Below are 19,727 nucleotides of genomic sequence, written 5' to 3'. Positions count from 1 at the left end.
GATACGAAGAAGAAGAAGCCAATCTCTCCCGTGGTAGCGCTTGCAGTCGAGTGGAGGAGCAGGGCCCAGCTCAGGGGCCCTAAGGGGTGGGAGGCCCCTTTCAGTGGCGTGGAAGGGGTCCTGCCATCGGCGGCCATGGGCACCCAAGCTGACGCACTCTCACAGGATGGGGGTGGAGGCCAGCCCAGGAGGGCCCCTGGTGGGAAGGGGGAAAGCGCTTTGACTCCCTTCGCTTATCAGGAAGCTGAGAATTACCGAGAGCCCTCAGCAGGGGCTTGGGGAATCGGTGGGTGTGGACATCCCCTCTGCTGGGCAGGCCCCAGGCCTCCCTGCCTCCTCCTCCTGTCAGCCTTCCCAAAGTGCTGAGGGCTGTTGTGTGCCTTCTCTTCTGCAGGCCGATCCGGCCAGAACCTTATGTGGGGCCCTGGAACCAGCCAGTGCCTACTAATTGGTCATTGACTGAGACCATCCCTGGCTCTTCTGTCGTCACCCTCTGCCTTGTCCACATCCTCTGCAGCTAAATGCCAGGCTCCAGGGTGGTTTGACCAGGCAGAACAGGGCTGTGCCCTCCCTGGTCCTCGCACTGACTCCTGTCCTGCACTTGGGGTGTGTGGACACCCTGTGCTCTAGCCCAGGGAACCCCTCCTCTTCTCTCACTAATGCCTTCTCTTCTCCAGGGGCTCTTTTCCATGGAAGCATCTCCAGGGCCACTTACTATCCTTCTGGCCATATGGCATCCTCAAGGAGCGAGGCCTGACCTCGTTAGAGGCCCCTCCTGGACGCTGGATGTCCTCTTTTAATAGAGTCACTCACGCTTACGATTTGTGTTGAGCTTGTGGTCCACTCGGACCCTCCAAGCTCTATCTCCTCAGTACAATACGTGTGCTGTTCATGGGTTTCATTTCTTAAATGCAAGTATGCGATGTCCTCCTCCCCAGGCTGACTACAGGGTGGTGTCACCTTCTGGTCCAGTGCATTTCTTGAAGACGGCCTGCCAGGTCCCTTGTGATCTGTGTCTGGAGAGCAGGATCCTTAGCTGGGGGTCTCTGGATAGATTTCATGGGGGTCTTTGAATGTGGCTCTGGGGCAAATCCAAATTGCAGCTTTATCTTCACCAGCCTCTGGATACCAAGCATGCAAATCCTGATTCTGAGCTGGGACCCGTAGACTTTGGCTGGCTGCTCCCCCCAGAGCCCAGGCCATGTTCACCAAAGGGGAAGCTCCTCCCACAGAGGGAAGGCCCATGCTAATGAAAACAGGCAGGGGTGATTATTTTAGTAAAAGCCTGGACTCTGGGCTCCCCAGATCTTCTCTTCAGACTTGGTATTCCAGGAAAAGTCCAGGCTGGGGCGTCTGTACCTTGTACCCACCTGGGTGTTGGGGGGTGGGGCGGTAGACGCTCTCTTCTCTCAACCTCCGTTTCTTCGTCTGTCCCCTTCTGGCTTCTGGGCCTGAGCTAAAGGAGGAGGGATTGTGCAAGGTTGGGGGGGGGGGTCAGATGGCAAGAAAGGGCAGTCGGGGGACATCAGATGTTGGAGGAGGAAGAAGGGGTGGGCTAAGCAAAGGAGGAGGGGGTGGAGGCCAGGGAGAGGAGGAGCCTGGGCACTGAACAGAGTGTGCCCTCATGCTCTGGCTGTGAAGGTGAGTACTCGGGACATCACACACACACACACACACACACACACACACACACACACATACACACCCTTTAGAGGTAACATGTGGGCTGGAGTCAGGGCTCGAGTGGGTCAAAGAGGGTGACCCAGGAAAAAGGGAAGAAGGACCCCTTGGCACCAAGGAAGCAGCATAGGGTGGGCCCCCTTCAGAAGAGAAGGGACATGGATGGCCAGCCTGGGCATGGGGAGGTTGGCACGCGGGGTGCCCTCTGGGGCCATGCCTTTCCTTCAGTGCAAGAGGAATTTCAGTGAGACTTCTAAGTTCTTGGGGAGCGTCTCTGGCCTCAGCAGTCAGTGCCCATGGCTAATGGCGAGATGAAGTGGAGACCAGCCCTGGAAAGGTCTCCCAAGACAGGATCTGAGTTCTGTCTGGCCCCTGGCACTGCCCACGCTGGGACTTGGGCCCAGGAAGAGCTCTGTCCACAACCAAACTTGACGTTTTAGGACGGGCCCTGAGGGGCCACTCTGGGTACAGGGCAGAGAATCTAGGGAGGTAGCAGAGCTTTGGCTTATGTCCTACTGGGGCTCCCAAAGGAGCCTGTCTGTGGTTATTTGAGGGGCCACTGTGTGGAAGAGGGATTGGGGGTGTGCCATTGGCCCCAGAGTAGAAAAGCAGGAGCCACGGGTGGAAAACTTAGGTTTGATATCAGGAGCAGCCTTCCCCTCCCTATACAGTCCCTCCCTTCCTCCCCCCCTTATCCAAAGGTGCAATGGGCAGCTTTAGCAGGTAGTGAGCTCCCTGCACTGCAGGTCTGTAAGCAAGGACTGTGTTAGCACTTGTCCTAGGTAACATTGCAGATGGAGATTGCGTTCAGCATTCTGGCCCCTCCTCACCTTTGGTGCCAAACTTTCTAGTGTCTGAGCTCTGGGCAGCCAGCCTTTGGGCCCTGTGGACTCCTTGCCCAAGGAGAGCCATGTGGGGCAAAAGGGATGGGCAGGGCTGCACCTGAGCTGCCTCAGGCCAAGCTGCCAAGGAAAGCCAAGCCAACGTGGGCTCAGAGTGGGACACGCCCATCGACTGACATGGATGAGGCAGACTCAGCTTTGAAATGGTCCAGGCAAGTTTCCTTTGTCCTCGAGCTCTGGCCTGTGACGGCTTTGCCCAAGGTGATGAGTACTGCCCTTGGTCGAGGGTCCGCTGCGCCTCTTGCTGCAGGATGCCGGGTGGCTCCAGAGCTGGGAGGGCAGGGGATTGGCTGCCCCACCCCCCTGCCAGCCAGGCTCACCTGTCCTTCTTTGCCCTTGCTGCCACCTTGGGCCACTGACTCTTCTCCCTGTCTTGTGCTTATCTTGACTCCTTGTCCAGCCAGTTGCCGCGGTCCCAAGGCGTGGGCTCAGCATCCTTCCCTCCACCTCTCCGTGTGTCTCCAGGCCCTCTCCTCCCCCAACTCTGTCTCCCTCGTGCAGCTCTGCATTTGCTGGCCCCCTCCCCCTAGAATGTCAGTACCTGGTCGGGGGGGGGCAGGGGTAGTCGGGCTAAGGGCCGGCCCTGGCAAGGTGTCTGATTGTCCTTTTATTATGTGTCCCTCTTCTGTGCTGGAATGATTCCAGGGATCTGGAGGACAGCATAGGCCACGAGGGAGCAGCGAGAAGGGGCCAGTGCTGCACAGGACGCTGGGCCTGGAGTTGGGAAGACCTGAGTTCAAGCTTAGCTGTTTGCTGAATTTGTTTGAATTGTTTCAAACTGAACTGCTGTTTGCCTGTTTCCTCACCTGTAAAATGGTGTTAAGGTCGCACCAGCATTGTGAGGCTCCAATGAGCACTTTAAATGCCAGTATTACAGTTATTGTCCCACCTGCCAGGACAGGACCACCCTGCCTTCATGCAGACCTGGCCCTTCCTCCGTCAGCACCGTGTTCCCTGTGGGCAAGCCTCCGGTGGTCCTTGAGTGTCCTCATTGGCCCAGGGGCCCTCCCCCAGTGACCCCAGCTCCCTTCCAGCTGCCCCACACCCCCAGGGACAGTGAGGGCCGCCACCCAATTCCAGCCTGCTTTTCCCTCCCTGTCCCCATCCTTTCCAGTCTTGTTTTATCGTTGGCCCCCATGATCTTTCCCAGCATGGCCAGCCACCTGATGATTTGGTCTGATAAAAATCCATCCCATCACTTCCTGGACACCCCTGAGTCCTGCGACCTAGGCCTGGGGTGCTCAGTTCCTGTGTTGACACAAGACTCTCCTTTGCCAGGAATCTGCATCATTCAGGCTCAGGGTCAGCACAGCGCCTCTCCGTGGTGGCTCTCACGTCTGCAAAGGTCAGGTCAGAGGCCTCTGTCCTGGGCCCAGAAAACCTGGGACACTGACTCCTCTTTCCTTGTCTGGGAGGTGAGGCTAGAAGGCCAGGAAGCCAGAGCCTTCTCTGCAAGAAGTGCCCAGAAATTGCCATTTTAAAATCAATTAGAGCTGCTTTGGGGCATTTTGTATTCACTGGCCTCTCCCCAGGCAGCCGGGAGTTTGTAAAGCTCTTGTGTTCGATGCACTGTCCCTTAAAATGCATTTTACCTTAATTATCTCATATCCATAATGCGGGCTGTACTTTTCCCGAGAACATTTAGAGGAATGAAATGGTGACTGAAAGCTAATGATTCCTAAAGACAAAAGGTAGAAGTCTGGGGCGCTCAATCATGATTCAGATTCTCCACATGATTTAATTGGCCTGAGAGCATTGATTTTCTGTTATAGCCATTTAGATTTCTTTCTTAAAAAAAGCCAAGCTAAACGAAATAAAGTAAAATTTGTAATTAAAAAGGAGACTGAGATTAAGATACATATTTGTCTTTCCCAATTTCCTGGCCTACATTAATTATTAAAACTTGATTTAAAATGTCTGTCCTATGGAATCTTTTTGCATGGTGTAAAAGCATCTCATTTTTTAGAAGCATGGGGAGACAGAAGAAAAGCTGAGCCTGGGGAATTCTTTTGGTTGAAGAGAAATCCCAAGGCTTTTGTCCTCATTGTTTCTTTGCTCAGAAGGCTCCTTCTCTTGCTCACTTGGCCCAGCCTGGGTCAGATTTTTGTTCTCAGCTATGTTCTGATGGGTTGGTTTCGGTGGCCCATTGAGAACCCTAACCCATCTTTCAAAATCTGGGATTTGGGGAAATTCTAGCCTTGTGCCCTGTCCCCCCCCCCAACCCCAGTAGCCTTTTCTTCATTGAGGCAACAAAGCTGAGATGACCACAGAGCTGGGCCCTTCAGGTTTTCCTGAGAACAATTCAAAGATTCTTTTTTAGGGAAAAATCTGGCTTTAATTTTCACTCCTGTTGGGGGAGGTACAGCCCAAGTGGATCACTGCCCTTCCATCTGTGAGGACAGGCAAACCGGGGGATGCTTCCCTTTGGCATTCTTCTCCACCTAGGGTCAGCCACTGCAGCTACCTATGAACCCCTCATTGATGGAGACCTGGTCTCAAATCTCCCTTTGCCCAAGCCTTGAGCCTGGGCGCCCTGGGCATCTCAGGCAGGGTCTCATATCACAGTCTGTTCTGGGCTGACACCTGGAGCCTCTAGCTGGGCCATGAGCCTGGATGCTCCTGGCAGGTCTGGCGGGGCTGTATCCTTAGGTCCGGCCTCTCCTTTCTGCAGCCTCCTCCCCGGCCTGTCATCTCCCACTTCTACCCTTGTCTCCCTACTTTATGGTAATGCAGCATTTTAGCGGGCTGCAGAATTGCTGGTGGTCCAGTAGGAGATATTAAGTCGTGATTGTAGCAGGCGTTTAGCAGCCCCGTTGGAAGGAAGGACGCGGCCTGCTTTGGCAGATGCATTTTGTTTCCTAATTAGGGTGGCCGCCACCATGAGCTTTGACAGAGTTCAGCCCCTCCGTGTACAGCTTGCCAGACTCCATGGGGTGGGCTTTATAAAATTCTCTTTAATTCAGGAACAGAATGTCATTAACTTTGTAAGTGGATGAATACAATGGACAAGCAATGTAATTAACTTGTAAAGTTGGGTGCCGGAGAGCAGACTGAAGGAGGGAGGCTGGCCTTCCTCGCCATGACTGCCAGCCTTGAGAGAACTTGATTGGGGACGACCAGGTGCAGTCATGTCATGGTTAGCCTTCAAGCCTGACACGGGGCATCTGGTGCCGGTCATTGTGGCACCTGTCATTGGGAGGCAGGCCGGGCGCTCCCTTGGGCGGGGTCCCTGCCCCAGAGGACACTGAGGGAGGCCCACCTGTTCTCTTTCAGGTGGTTACTGTGGGGCCCCCTGGGGCCCCGGGAGGAGGCAGAGCGCTTCCCTTTGGACCGGGACGATGAAGCCCTTTGCTTTGATTGACTGCTCATCAGTAGGAGGGTTTGTGGTTTGTTTGATTTTCACTCCTGTGGGGAGAGGCACAGCCCAAGTGGATCACCACCCTTCCATGCATGAGCACAGGCAAACCTGGGGATGCTGCCCTTTGGTTTTTTTTTCAGTGGGGAGCTAGGGAAGCAGGAGGGGAAAAACCCTAAATGTTTGTTATCTAAAAAATAAAACCTTCTCATGTAATCAGTGCCTGGGAAGGCAAAGCAGACACTTCCTGGTGTCCAGAAGGAAACCCCTGCCCTTGTCCAGACCGGACTCAGATCAGCTCACGAGGATTCACCAGGTCTCAGCTGTGGCGCTGCCACAGGGGCACTGTCCTTCCCTCGAGGAGCTCGCACCCTCCCCGCTGCCTGTCCTGCCTCAGCTGCCCCTCAAGCCTTTGCCCAGCAGCCCATCTACTCTCTCCTTACCTGGAGAAACACTGCCTTAAGGCAGCGGTTAAAATCGTCAGCAGATGCTTATTCCTCATCGATGGACTAGTTATTCTTGTGGGCTCTGTGCTGATAGCTGTACTTCCTCCGTCCACCCATGGACAGTGGGGTCCCCAGTGCTCAGCCTCGTGCAGGGCACGTAGCAAGGACCTGGTAACGGCTCTTCCTTTGTTCCTTCTTCCTTTCATTCCTTCGCTCACGTTCTGTTCTTAGGCTGTGGCTCTCCTTGCACCGGGTTCTCTGTCTAAGCCTGGCTACCATTTTGTCTGTTCTGTGGATAAAGAAAGAAATCTCTTGTCAGCTTCCTGCCAAGGACCAGGCATTTCATCACGCCCAGTTGAAAAGCATTCATTGAGCTCCTACTGTGTGTCAGACCCATGGTTAGCCCTGGAGACACAAAGAAAGGCAAAGTCACGATAGATACAGGCTCAGAAAGGACTCCGTTGTCTAAGAGACCCTGATTCCCAGCCATTTTCAGAGGGATGCTCAGAGGTCCTTCCTTCTTGACTCTCCCTCTACAAGCGGGCTTGACAACCAGTCTACCTTTCAGTGTGTGTGCTTATGTGTGCATGTGTGTGTACACATGTATATGCACACGTGTGTGTGCATGTGTGTGACAGAGAAGAGGGAGGAAGGGGCCTCAGCTCCCACCCCACCAGTAGGCAGACATCGCCCCTGACCCCTCCCCACTCTCCCATTCTCCATTGCTCCCCCTGGTCTGGTGCCCCCTCTCACTGCCGGCCCCACCAGGATCAAGGAGAGTTCCAGGGTCTGCTCCCACAGGACTTCCTGCCTCCTTCCAGGATTGCGCCTTAATTCTTACCTTGAGCTAACCCTCCCTTCAGAGGCAGCCTGTGGAAGAAGGGTTGGGAGGTCTCTAAGTCAGGACGCTCTGGGTGGAGCCTTCTAGAATCACTCTGCCTGATTTCCCTCCCTCCATCTCTCTTTTCTCTGCAGCTGGTGTAGGCTCCCATCACCTCTGCAAGAAGTGTTTCAGCTGACCCACTCCCCATCCCCCCTCACCCAGCTTTTTTCACTTCACCTCCTTAGGGAAGAAAAAATACACTTCATGGATTATCTTTTGTATAAATGAATTAAAGGCCAAAAAGATCCCTTTGTAATTATTTTGCTGATTCTTTCTGAATTGAAGGCCCAGGCAGGAGAGAGCTCATCAGATCCCAGATTCAGGGCTGGAAGGGATCTTAGCCAAGGGTATTTTATAAGGGTCATACAAAGACTGAGTGTCAGCACTGGGATTCAAACCCAACTCCTCAGACCCAAATCTCTTATGCTATCTGGCCACTCCAGCTTCCAGTTTCTGCTTCAGTCAGGATCCAACTTTGTCCATCATCCATCCATCCATCCATCCATCCATCCATCCATCCATCCATCCACCCATCCATCCATCCATTCATCCATCTATCTATCTACCTATCCTTCTGTCCATCCACCCATTCATCTTCCCATCTGTCCATCCATCCACCCATCTATTCTCCTGTCTGTCTGTCCATCCACCCATCCAATCACCCTCTGAGCTCAGAGAAAGCCCAGGCTCCTCTCTGCCCCATCAGCATCATGTTCCATAGCCAAAGCAAGGATCTCAGTGTCACCTCTGTGCCCAGGGGCTGCCCAGCACAGGGATGGTGCCCTCCTGGCAGCCCTGGCCTCTGTACACTGTAAGTCAGGAAACAGTCCCTTCTTTGATAACAGATGTGGTGTGTTTCCTTTCTGACTTCTGTCCTCCATGATGGCCCTTGACCAGTACAGTGGGTAGTGATGTGTGCAGTGTGAGTGCTGATTCCTGCCAGGGTGGTGTAATAGTAATGGCATTTAAAGATTCCCCTGTATTGGCTTGGTTTTTGGTTTGATTGTTTTAAAACCCAGAGCTTGTTAATCCCACTTGTGGGATGGACTTGTTGACATGAAAAGAGAGTGCTGAACTGGGAGGAGCTGGTGACCTAGATTTGGAGAGACACAGGAGAGAGGCAGAAGAACTTTTTGGAAGCAGCACCCATCTTGGAGGCAGAGAGAGACTGAGAGGATTGCTGAGGGCCAGTTTGAATTGCCCTGGACTTTTGAGAGCTGCCACCCAGAGCTGCCAAGGACTGAGGAGACATGGCTGTTTTGCTGTTAATTTGTTTTGATGTTGTTTTGCCAGATTTGTCCACTGGTGAAAGACAGTGCTGTTGTTGCAGAGGTCTTGGAACCTTGCTGTTGGTTCAGAGCTCCTGAGGCTGTTCTGCAGACAGAGAGTGAATACTGTCCACTGGTGAAGGACAGTGCTGTTGTTGCTGAGGTTCTGGGAACCTTGTTGTTGGTTCAGAAGCCCTGAAGAAGGATTTTCTTGTTGTATGTTTACAGAAATCCTGGAAGGGGGGTTTGCTAATGTTTTCAGGGGTTCTAGGACTGTTCTGCAGACAGAGGATGAATTAATGAAGAGACTGGCAATGTATCTTGTGGCCTTGCTCAGCCCTGTCTCCCCAGGAACTAAGATTGCTGAGAACTTGCCTCATGTCAAGAGGAAGAAAAGACCTCCATTTGGGTATTAAGTGCTGTGCTTAAACTTGTTGTAACTCTGGGGTAGATTCAATTGTGATCCAGGGGTGGGGAACTTTTGACCTTTTTGTGTTCTATGATTGAACAAATGAATGTGCTTTACTTGTGATTGGAAACTAATCTCCATTTGAGAAGAGGGGCTTTGCGATGGATTAAATGAAGGTACAGCCTAGGGGTGGAGTAGTATTTAGAACAGGGACTTTGTAATTGATTAAATGAATGTAATGTCCTGGGGTGGGGTAGTACTTGATTAAATCAAGTAGCACTTGGAGATTATTGAATCACACTTAGTAAATGCTGTATTTTGAATGATGTCTTATTTTGATCTTCTCTGTTCTTAGTTTTTCACTGAATAAAATGGAGAGCACCTATGCTGGTATTTTGAACCTTGGGAAGTTGCCTTTGCTTGGCATGATGCCCATGTGACACTGAGCTACTCACTCACCCTCCAGGCCTCAGTTTCTTCTGCTGTAGATTGTCAGGATTGACCTGGGTGCTCTCAGTGACTCTGGGACACTGATGCCTTTGGTGATCTGGGGGAGTCTGTGTTTGCAGCTGGATGGAGTTTTACCATAGTCTGCCATGTCTGGGCCATATGGGAGCAGGGTCCCCACTCTCAGAGCTCCAGCTTTCCCTGACCCCAGGGGCCCATTGCTGAGGCTGCCTCAGTCTATCCTGCCTCTGTGTTTGTTCCTGGAAACTGGCATGCAGAGACTGGAGGTGGCATGGGCACGGGTCAGGCTTATCCTTTTTAAATGACCCACCTTCCTCCTTAAAAGAAACCTGCAGGGAGTCCCCTGTGGTCAGTCTGTCCATCCCCTTAGTATATCTGTCCATCCTTAGGAGATCTGGGTGTTTCCTTGATTTTCTCTTGGGTTTATTTGAGGATGCTGACCCCGGATGCTCAGGCGTCCAGCCCAGGTGTGTCCCCTGCCACTGTTCTGGCTCTTGGGGTCATTCATAGGCAGGGCTGCTTTCCAGCTTTCTGTTCCCCACTACAGTTGGGGTGCAGGCCTCCGACACTGGACAGCTCGGGGTTAGACATGTATGAGGACACCACTCCTCCCTGTCCACCCTCACTGTCTGTTTCTTTGTCTGTCCAGAAAGGCTCACTCCCAGCTGACCTGCAGAGAGGGGGCCAGGCTATTAAAGAGTTAAGGAGTCCTAGCCTTCAGTATCTCTGAAAGACAAGGGGACTGATGCTAATGGTGTGTACTTTGGGAGATAAGTCTAATTCAGGAAATGATAAATTACTGACGCTCGTTATTTGCAAACACAACCTGATGAAGGATTTTTTAATGAGTTAATCTGTGTGAAGCAGTTTCCCCCCTCCCATGAGTCACCATCCTAAGGTGGGCTCCCTTAGGCGGCCCCTGGGGTCTGCTCAATCTCTGATACCCTTCTTCTGACTGTAGGTCTCTGCCTCAGAGTATCCATGGTCGGTTCCATTTGGAAGGAGGGTGGCCTTCAGAGTCTGCCCTTCACTAGGTGCTCAGGTCTCCATGAGCCCAATGACTGCTCTATAGAGCAATTTTAATGTGTCATTCCTGCCAGCTCCCCAGAAGTCAGGGAAAGCAGAAGGGACTGTTTAAGGGGGGTGGGTTTCCTCTAAGAGGTCCAGGCCTTCTTCCTGGAAGCAGGGAAAGGCCTGTGACCAGCACATCCAAAGACCTTCAGAAGGCTGTCACAAGTCTCCTGTGTTCTTCCTTCCTGTCCTTTGAGGGACAAGGACAGACAGTGAGGGGCTGCAAGCCTGAGTCCGATGGAGTTTCCCCTCCTGATGGGCTGTGTGACCTGGGAAGCCTCTCCTCCTCCGCCAGCCTGGTTTCCTTCACTGTCAGATGCTGAGGCTGGATGGGATCTCGGGAGGTCCTTCCACTTCTGCCAGTCTGTATGTGTTTGGGGTCAAGGGAATTCAACCCCATGGCACTCATCAGTGAGCCCACCCCCGTGTTTCCTAATGCCTTCTATGCAGTTGGTTTGTGCAAGGTCCTTGACAAAGGGAGCTCCACTCAAGGTGTGGTTTCGTCACCCCAGGATTTCCTGTGTATGAATTTGGAACAGCAAATGCCTACATGACTTCTTTCTTTCTCTACCTGAAATATGGCAGCTAATAGACTGAATTTTACTCATGGAAAATTAATAAGCGCCCGTGACAGTCAGGTTTATAAATATGTAAAAATGGTTTTAATTGTTTTTAGCCCACCAGGCAGGTAATCAATAATCACAGCCGTGACAAACACACTGTTGACACACGCTGGAGTCGAAAGGCTCGGGGAGGAGATAGGGGCTTCCTGTCAGCGGGTGTGGGCTGATTCATATTCAGACACTGTCATGGGCCATGATAAATGGATGCCTTGAACTGTATTGATAGAGTTGGTTAAACATTGAAAAAGTTGGGTTGAACTTTGACTTAAAATATTCATTAGTGCTAATTATGGATTTTCTGACTACATGAATTACCGTTTCTGTGCCCTCATTGACCACTTATTTTCAATTTATTTATTGCAATCTCCATAATATTATATTAGCCTTATTGCACTCAGTGAGGTCACGCAGGCAAGCCTGCACTGCCCCTCGTGTTCGGGGAGCTTCCTCAAGGGGGAATCACATGTGAGACCAGTGAGGGGGATGTGAGAGGAGCACAGACTGTCCCTCTCTCTGTCTCCTCAGGGTTGAGGTCATCTGTATCACCCAAGGAAAGCAGGCAGCCTGCCTTCCCAGCTGGCTAATTCTGAGGGTGGTTTTTGCGGCATGGTCCTGACATCTTTGAGGGCTCCCTTGGCCTTCGGCAGGCACCCCTGCCCCAGCACAGTCACAGCTGACAGTTTTCAGTGGCTTCATCTCCGTTTCTCTGTTGGCTCATTTGTGGCTGTTTTGTTTGTGTGACTTTTGCTGCATCCTGGCCCCATCCCCGTGGCGTCCCCATAGCCACTCAGTCTGTTGGAGGATGATTGTGTATCAGAGGTTGTAGTGATTTTCCTCATGCCCCCCTCTGTCATGAGCTGCCCTCTTTTTTCTTTTCATTCCAGCCGTCTGATTTCCCTCTGTCAGGTTAGCTCAAACTCTATTGACGCTCAGTCTCCAAAAGACCACTGGCAATTGGATCAGTTCTGTCTTGTTATTTCCAAGGCTCTTGGTTTCTCCTTTTGTACTTAGCTCAGTGTTTCCTTTTTTTAAATTGCATCATCACCATATTTACAGTGTCTTCATGAAGGTCATCCACAGACAGTTTGAGGGAATCCTTGATGAGGGCTTTGGGGGGAACAAGCAGGATTTCGTCAGCTTTATCCAACGATGACTACATCCTTTGCTATCTCACAATTATTTGAAAGATATAGAGAACATATGGACTCTTGTTTCTTGATAAAGGCACATTGGATTTGTTGGAACAAAATACTGGCTTTGTCGACTTTTAGAGCAAAGCATCATGCGTCCGTGTATTATTCGGCAGTCTGTGAGAAAATATGACCACAGAAATAACTCTGTTCAGTGACCCTCTGGTCATAAGAGTCATGCAAGGCTAAAGCAGGCAGTGTGAAGCAGACTAGGACAGTCTGGGTTAAGGAGGATTCCCTGGGGCTGGTGAAGACTTCTCCTGAGGATGCCGCTTATAGCAAGCCTTGAGACAACACAGAGCACATTGGAAGAAAACGGGTCTGGCTGCTCATCAGCCCAGGAAAGACCAGGTGGATGAATGATTTCTGTTGCCCAGACTCCAAGGTGCATCTGAACAGACACTCTTGAGTGTTCTCTGTGTTTATCTGGATCAGGCAATATACAGAATGAAGGAGGCCATAACTGAGCAGGAGAAGGGATGACTTCTTAGAAATGGCACAGTTCTTGTAAGAATCCCTAACTTTTCATGAAAGCCAAGGCCTGTCTTTGCAATGCTTACATTTTACTGGTGTAGCTATGTGCCAGTGAGACCTGAACACTCCTGCCTCTGAAGAACTGTGAGCATCTCACAGAGGTGTATGGTGGGTATGAGCAGCCACACATATTATGTGGGTAAAGGACCTCCAGAGAAAGTCAGGAGTAAAAGATGTCTACAATAGCCATGTGGCAGGTGGATGACCATTGGCCTCCTCTAGGACCCTCTCCAAGTTCGAATAAAGTGAGGGAAGGAACCAGCATTTGGGTGGACCCCCTGCCTGAAAACCTTGGCGAGAGGTACACAGGACAGGCACAGATCTGTTGGAAGATTTCAGTAAAAGTGTGCTCATTATTTCTGCTTTTTCTATTTGTTTGGGGTTCCTTTAAGTCACGGTCTGTGACCTGTGTTTCAAAAGGTACTCTGAGATACTAAGAAATATGTGAAGTTTAATAGTGCCTTTTAGAAGCCATTGGTGGTCTGCAAAATCTGTTTTTCCAAGTCTTTTTGGCTCTCTGTTTTTCTTCTTGTTTACCTTTCTGTTGGATTTATCTAGCTTTGGGAGAAATATTCATCTCTTACTGTTATTGTAAATATATTCCCTTTTTTTCAGTCTACCCAAGATCTCCCATTTAGTGCCCATACACATACAGTTAATTTTTTAAATTTTATTTTATGAAAGGTCTCACCATAGAATACCTTTAAGTAACAGGAACTCTCTGGGCATTTTAAATGTGGTTTGATTTGGAGCCCCTGTTTACACCCAACATTTGGGAAACAATATCTATTTCATAAAATCAGGAGCACCTCTGTTGTCAGCAAGTCAGAAGAGCTGAACCAGTGATCTGAAGGATGAACTCTCTCTCAACAAGAAAATGCTGACAGCTGACCCGCTCAGCTAGAAACAAAAACAGAATTGTGCTTAAGATCTCCTCGCTCTTTGGAGGCAGGAAGGAAGTGTCTGCCACCTGCTTATACAAGCAGGTCTTTCATGACAAGCTCCTGCTGCCCTGCCCAGACATTTCCTGGGTGGCGAGATCTGTGGATGCTCTCTGGGGTCTGTCCATAGACAGAATGGACCTGGCTTTTTGGAGCTCAGTTTGGCTCGAGAAGGGGCAGGTGTTGAAGAATATGTCTAACCCTCTTTGAGTATCCCCTGTAAAGGTCAGCCCTGCTGAGCCCTGGGCAAGAGAAGGTGACCACAAATCCACATTGTGGTTTTTCTCTTGACTTTACCTTCCTGTTCCAGCAGGGAAGTGATATCACTGGGAACAGATAGACAAAGCAGGATGCATGTACACAGAGCTGAGGATTCTGGGAGCATGGAAGAGACCCCATGTTGTGCATTTAAGGAGTCCAGCAGAGATGGAGGCTTTGGCCCCCCCGCCCCATGGGGGTGGAGATTTCTCCTGGATCCCCGGGCAGGCCAGGACTGTCTGAATCCAGTATTTACCTGCAGGCCTTCATTCACCTTCAGTCAAGTCTTCTTCTCCGCTGTCTTTGGGCATGTTCATGTGGCCTGTCTGTCTATACTCCCCCTCCCCCAAGGAGAGGTGGTTGTAGCCGCAGCTCTGGGTGCTGGTGTTGCTGTAAGTGTAGACACCCACTTTCATACCCCCTTCTGGAGCAGGATGCCTGGGTCACAAGGAACAATCCTCATCAATTAACTCCCTGGCAGCATTTTTTTCTGGATGAACTACTATGCCAAAGAGATGGGCAGGAGCCCGTGTTTCTGCTTTTGACAAATCAGCAACTTTTCTGTCTCCCTAGTGTTTCATAAATAATTCACAAAGCATTGAGGCAGAACCCGTCCGGCTGGGGTGGGGGTGGGGGGTCTCTGTGCCCACTATAGAGGAAAGACAAGACAGGGCTAGATTAGCCCCTTATGGAGAATGCAGGGCCTCCGGGGCCAGCCCATGGGGTTCCACGTCACTGTCTCTGGCAGATCCCCTGGGCTGAACAGAACCCCGAAGCTGGGGGATGAGCAATGGTGGGTCAGCCTTGGTGTCCCCCCAGAGGGGATGCGCCATGGATTGCATACTAACTGGCCCTGAGCTCCAAAGATGAAAGGGTCCCAGGGCCTCAGTCAGTCCATGGGTCTTTAGGGTGGGTAGGCCAACTGTTCAGGTGAAGGGCTTTTCTGGATTACAGGTGGGAGGTTCCCCAGTACTTGTAAGCTCACCTGAGCCCTTGCATGTGGCTCCCAGAGCATGGGTCACAGAGCCTGGGGGCCCATCATTCTGGACCATGCAGAAGTCACCCACCTCAGAGGGCCACATGGCTGGCTCCCTGCAGGACCCCAGATCCTCAGCAGCTCAAGTCGAGAGGCCTGTGCAGGAGACAGGGCCCAGCTAAGTGTCTGAGCTGCATCTCAGGATTGTTAAGAGGAGATCTAACCTCAACATGGGCTCATGAGTCTCCCTTGCCAGGGGTGGGCTCTGCTGTACTCTCATGACTGGACATTTGGGGGAGATGCTCTGTCCATCCAGCCAGCTTCGTGTCTCCCCATCTGTCTATCGGTGGTCATGGAGGTCACAGGGACGTGCCTTCCAGCCCTCGTATGTCTTGTCTCTAGAGCTACCCCCAGTGTGGGGCCGGTGGCCCTGACAACGAGGCACTCCCCTCCATTCTCTCCTGTGGGGAGAGGTTGAGGCCTCTTGGTGCCTAATCTTTGTGCCATATTCCTTGTTGGGCCGGCTGGGCCTTCTGTGGCACTCCTGTGCCAATTGGCCTCCACTTAAAATGGTCTCTTCCAGATTTCAGAATCCAGATGTGTGGCCCTGGGTTAAAGTGTAATTGGGAAGTGTTTCACGAAGTAAGCCCCAAGACAGCCGCACACAGATTGTATGAATATGCGGTTTTCTAAGTCCATCTGGGGCCCGTGGGGATCCTGAGGGATGGCTTGTTGCTCCCTCCCCTTCTCCTTTGAGTCTGACTGCCCCATCACGGGGTCTTACCAAAGTGCCTGGCCCGCAGCCTATGAAGAAGGGATGGGGCTGATGGCGAGGTGGCCCTGGCATCTGGCCAACAGCATTTAAAGTGTGACCTGGGCGTGGCCAATCTGTGGATGTGTCTTGGCTGCCCAGGAGGGAGTGGTGCTTAGCTGTGTCCCTGTGAGGATGTGTGACAGTCTCTCCAGATAGATCCCTTTGGGGAAGGATGACTGGCCGCAGCCGCCATCTCCTCTGGTTGGTTTGGAAGAGTCCCGCTGCCAGCTTCCTAATTTGTTTCTGTTGATTTTCCTCCCCAGGCGCTAGGAAGCTTCTATTTCCTTCATGAATCCTTGAAGAACATCTACCAGTTCGACTTTAAAGGTAAGTCCAGTGTCCCCCATCCCTGAGTCAGGTGTCCCTGTGATATCCACAGTGAGGCCCAGCTGCCCCCATGGCCACTGGGGTACAATGGATGACTGATGGGGGAGCAGAAACCCTCATGGGCATCTCCCCAGACTTGGAGGTGGGGAGGCAGACCATGGGAACTTGGTGGGAGAAGGGGTGTGGCAAAGTCAGGCAATCAGCCAGCAATTAGTCGGTGCCTACTGTGTGCAGGTCACTGTGCTGTGTACCCAGGGTGCAGAGAAAGGGTAGGGTCATCCTGGTGTGGGGGCTGGGGAGAGGGGAGGGATAGCAAGAACCTCCCTGGACAATAAGTGATGATGTTCGTGACCATAAGGATGTAATAGCTAAAGTTTACATAACAGAAGATACCAGTCACACTCACACTAGAAAGAATCACAGAAAATACATCTGTGTGTGCACATGCTTGTGTCTGTTGTGTGCTATACGAACACATGCAGAGTCTCTAGGCCACCTGTCCAGCCCTCCCGACTTAAGATGCCCCAAAGTACTGGACGGCCCAGAGGCTTTTGGTACTGAAACAGAAGGTATGTACGTGTGTGCGTGTGTGTAAGTGTGATTTCGGTGTGAGTGTGGTTGTGTGTACAATGGGAACTGTATCTAATGTGAGTGTGTGTGTGACTGTGTGAATATGGTTGTTTGTGGCTTTGAATGTGTGTCTGTGTGTATAAGTGTACTATGTGAGTGTGTGTGAGACTATGTCTGTGTGAGAGTGACTTTGGTGTGAGTGTGGTTATGTATACGAGGGTGACTGTATCCAGTGTGACTATATGTGCATTTGAGTGTGTGTGTGTGAGAGACCATGGTTATGTGTAAGTGTGACTGTGTGAATGTGATTGTATGTTCATTTGAGTGTGTTTCTATGTATATAAGTGTACTATGTGAATGTGACTGTGTGAATGATTGTGAGACTGTGACTATGTGTGTGTATGATTGTGACTATGCAAGTATGACTTGTATGTGCATTTGAGTGTGTGTATAAGTATACTATGTGAGTGTGACTGAGTGTTTCTGTGTTTGTGAGACTATGTGAGTGTGTATGTGGCTGTGTGAGTGTGATTGTATATCTGTGGGTATGGCTGTGGGTATGATTGTGACTGTGTATGCAAGTGTGTGTATGCATTTGAGAGTGTATATGTGGATGTATGTGATTGTGTGTATGTGACTATGGGTGTGGCTGTGTGTGAATGTGACTTTGTGAGTGTGACTGTGATTATGTGTGAGTGTTACTGGGGGTGTGATTATGTGTGTGGGTGTGGCTGTATGTGAGTCTGACTACCGTGTTTCCCCGATAATAAGACCTATCCCGAAAATAAGCCCTCCCCTTACTGTGTAAGATTCCTCTAAAATAAGCTCTCCCCCGAAAATAAGCCCTATTGAGATTGCTACTGTAGTGAAGGTGATCCCCTGCACTACACGCTACATTACGGTACCCTCTGTATGCACTGTCCCCCCCCCCCTTGAAACGCACGCCACACTCCAAGCTGCATCCAGTCAGAGCTGCAGCAGTGAGCGCGTCATCCTGTTCTTCCCCAGTGATTTGCTTATTGAATAAAGGTACATTTTTTTGTTCACATTTACCTGTTCATTAAAATTGCTGTCAATGTTCATTAAAATAAGCCCTCCCCTAAAAATAAGCCCTCTGGTGTTTTTCTGTCCAAAAAAATAATAAGACAAGTGTCTTATTATTGGGGAAACACGGTATGTGTGACTGTGTGAATGTGACTATATGTGAATGTGACTGTGTGGGTAAGTATGACTGTGGGTGTGGCAGTATGAGTGTGTCTGTGTATGTGAGATTGTGATTGTGTATGTAGCTATGTGTGAGTGTGACTGTATGTCTGTGTGGATGTGTGTATTATTGTGACTGTATGCAAGTGTGACTGTGTATATGCATTTGAATGTGTGTGTGTCTAGATGTGTATGATTGTGATTATGTGAGTGTGGCTGTGTGTGAATGTGACTGTGGTTGAGTGTGAGTGTAACTGTATGGGGGTGTGATTATGTGTGTGTGCAAGTGGCTGTATATGTGAGTGTGACTAAGTGTGACTGTATGAGTGTGAATGTGACTGCATGTGAGTGCGGCTGTGACTGTGTGGGTAAGTGTGACTTTGTGGGTGTGGCAGTATGAGTGTGTCTGTGTATGGGTGCATCTTTGTGTGACGATTCCTTCACTTGTATGGGGGTGTGACTTGGTGCCCCGATAATAAGACCTAGGGGGGGGGGGGGGGGGGAGGTGGGGGGGGGGGGGGGGGGGGGGGGGTGGGGGGTCCGGAGCTGGGCCTGGGAGGTGAGAGGAAGAAACAGGGCTGATGGATGCCTGGGGGCAGGGAGGAGGGCACCCTACTGGCTGGCTTGAGTCAGGGTTAGGAGACAAGGTGGAACTGTTTGTAGGGTCGAGTGTGGGGGTTTCCCATCAGGGGAATGACTCCAGTCAATGCTAGCTGGGGGGGGTGGTCTTAGCACTAATGTTAGGCGTGAGTTGATGGTAGATCAGGGCGATGCCTTCTGGTTGGCAGGAGCTGGGAGGCTTTGCCATCTTAGGCGGGCTTTGAAGAAAACAGCCACTCTGGCCCAAGGGGCCTCGGACGTCCATGCAGATAGGACCTCTCCTTTCTGCTGAGCTCGGCACTTGGGCTGGTGCCATCGATCAGTCTGGCTGAGAGAGGGATCCAGCGGTTTTATGGGGCGAGTGTGAGACTCTGGTTCAGCTCAGACCACTGGGCCACGATGACTTCTGCCTGGCAGAGCTGCGTTAATGGCCTGTGGGGAGTGGTGGCCATGACTGGTCAGAGGCTAAGGCCCATAGTTCCTCACCACCCTTCAGTGGGCTCCATCTACCGTACATGGGCCAGGCTGAGATCAGCATCAGGGACACCCACGGCCTGCGATGTCGACAGCAGGAGCAGCGTCGTGGCCAGCGGGGCACGGCTCTTATCTCACCTCCTCCAAGTTTCAGAGCCAAAGTCAAGCTCAAACTGACACCTTACACCACAGTCTGCAGTGACCTTGACAGGCACACGCAGCCCGAATGAAAAGCTGCCCTTTTTTCTCCTTCCTTCTCAAAGAACGCCATGATGGGCAAGTGGACTGAACTGTCTTTGTCTCCCTCTCCTCCTCTCTCTGTCCCTCTCTGTGTCTCTGTCTTTGTCTCCCTCTCCCCCTCCCTCCCACTCTCTCTCTCTCTGTGCCTCTGTCTCTGTCTCTCTGCCTCACTCTCCTGTCTTTGTCTCCCTCCCACTCTCTCTCTCTCTCTCTCTCTCTCTCTCTCTCTCTCTCTCTCTCTCTCTCTCTCTCTGTGCCTCTGTCTCTGTCTCTCTGCCTCACTCTCCTGTCTTTGTCTCCCTCTCCTCCTCTCTCTGTCCCTTTCTGTGTCTCTGTCTCTCTCTCCTCTCTGTCTCCCTCTCCCCCTCCCTCCCACTCTCTCTCTCTCTGTGCCTCTGTCTCTGTCTCTATGCCTCACTCTCCCCTCTCTCTCTCTCTCTCTCTGTGCCTCTGTCTCTCTGCCTCACTCCCCTGTCTTTGTCTCCCTCTCCTCTC

At 51.3% G+C, this 19,727-nt stretch overlaps 1 protein-coding gene across 1 annotated transcript in view; it reads left to right on the top strand.

The window, feature by feature from the left end:
- Positions 1-19,727, top strand: part of INPP5A (inositol polyphosphate-5-phosphatase A) — a 188,248-nt gene that overhangs the window by 74,806 nt on the left and 93,715 nt on the right. The window contains exon 5 of the mRNA XM_069101631.1: positions 16,082-16,145. Coding sequence (XP_068957732.1) covers positions 16,082-16,145 — 64 coding nt within the window. The remainder of the gene's footprint in view (positions 1-16,081; positions 16,146-19,727) is intronic.

The sequence above is a fragment of the Petaurus breviceps genome, unplaced genomic scaffold (genome assembly GCF_028583685.1).
Source record: "Petaurus breviceps papuanus isolate PSGF00001 unplaced genomic scaffold, PetGlider_PUasm1.0 490, whole genome shotgun sequence".
NCBI classification, from domain to species: domain Eukaryota; kingdom Metazoa; phylum Chordata; class Mammalia; order Diprotodontia; family Petauridae; genus Petaurus; species Petaurus breviceps.
Note: the sequence above shows the minus strand (reverse complement) of the source record. Positions and strands in the feature narration are given on the sequence as shown.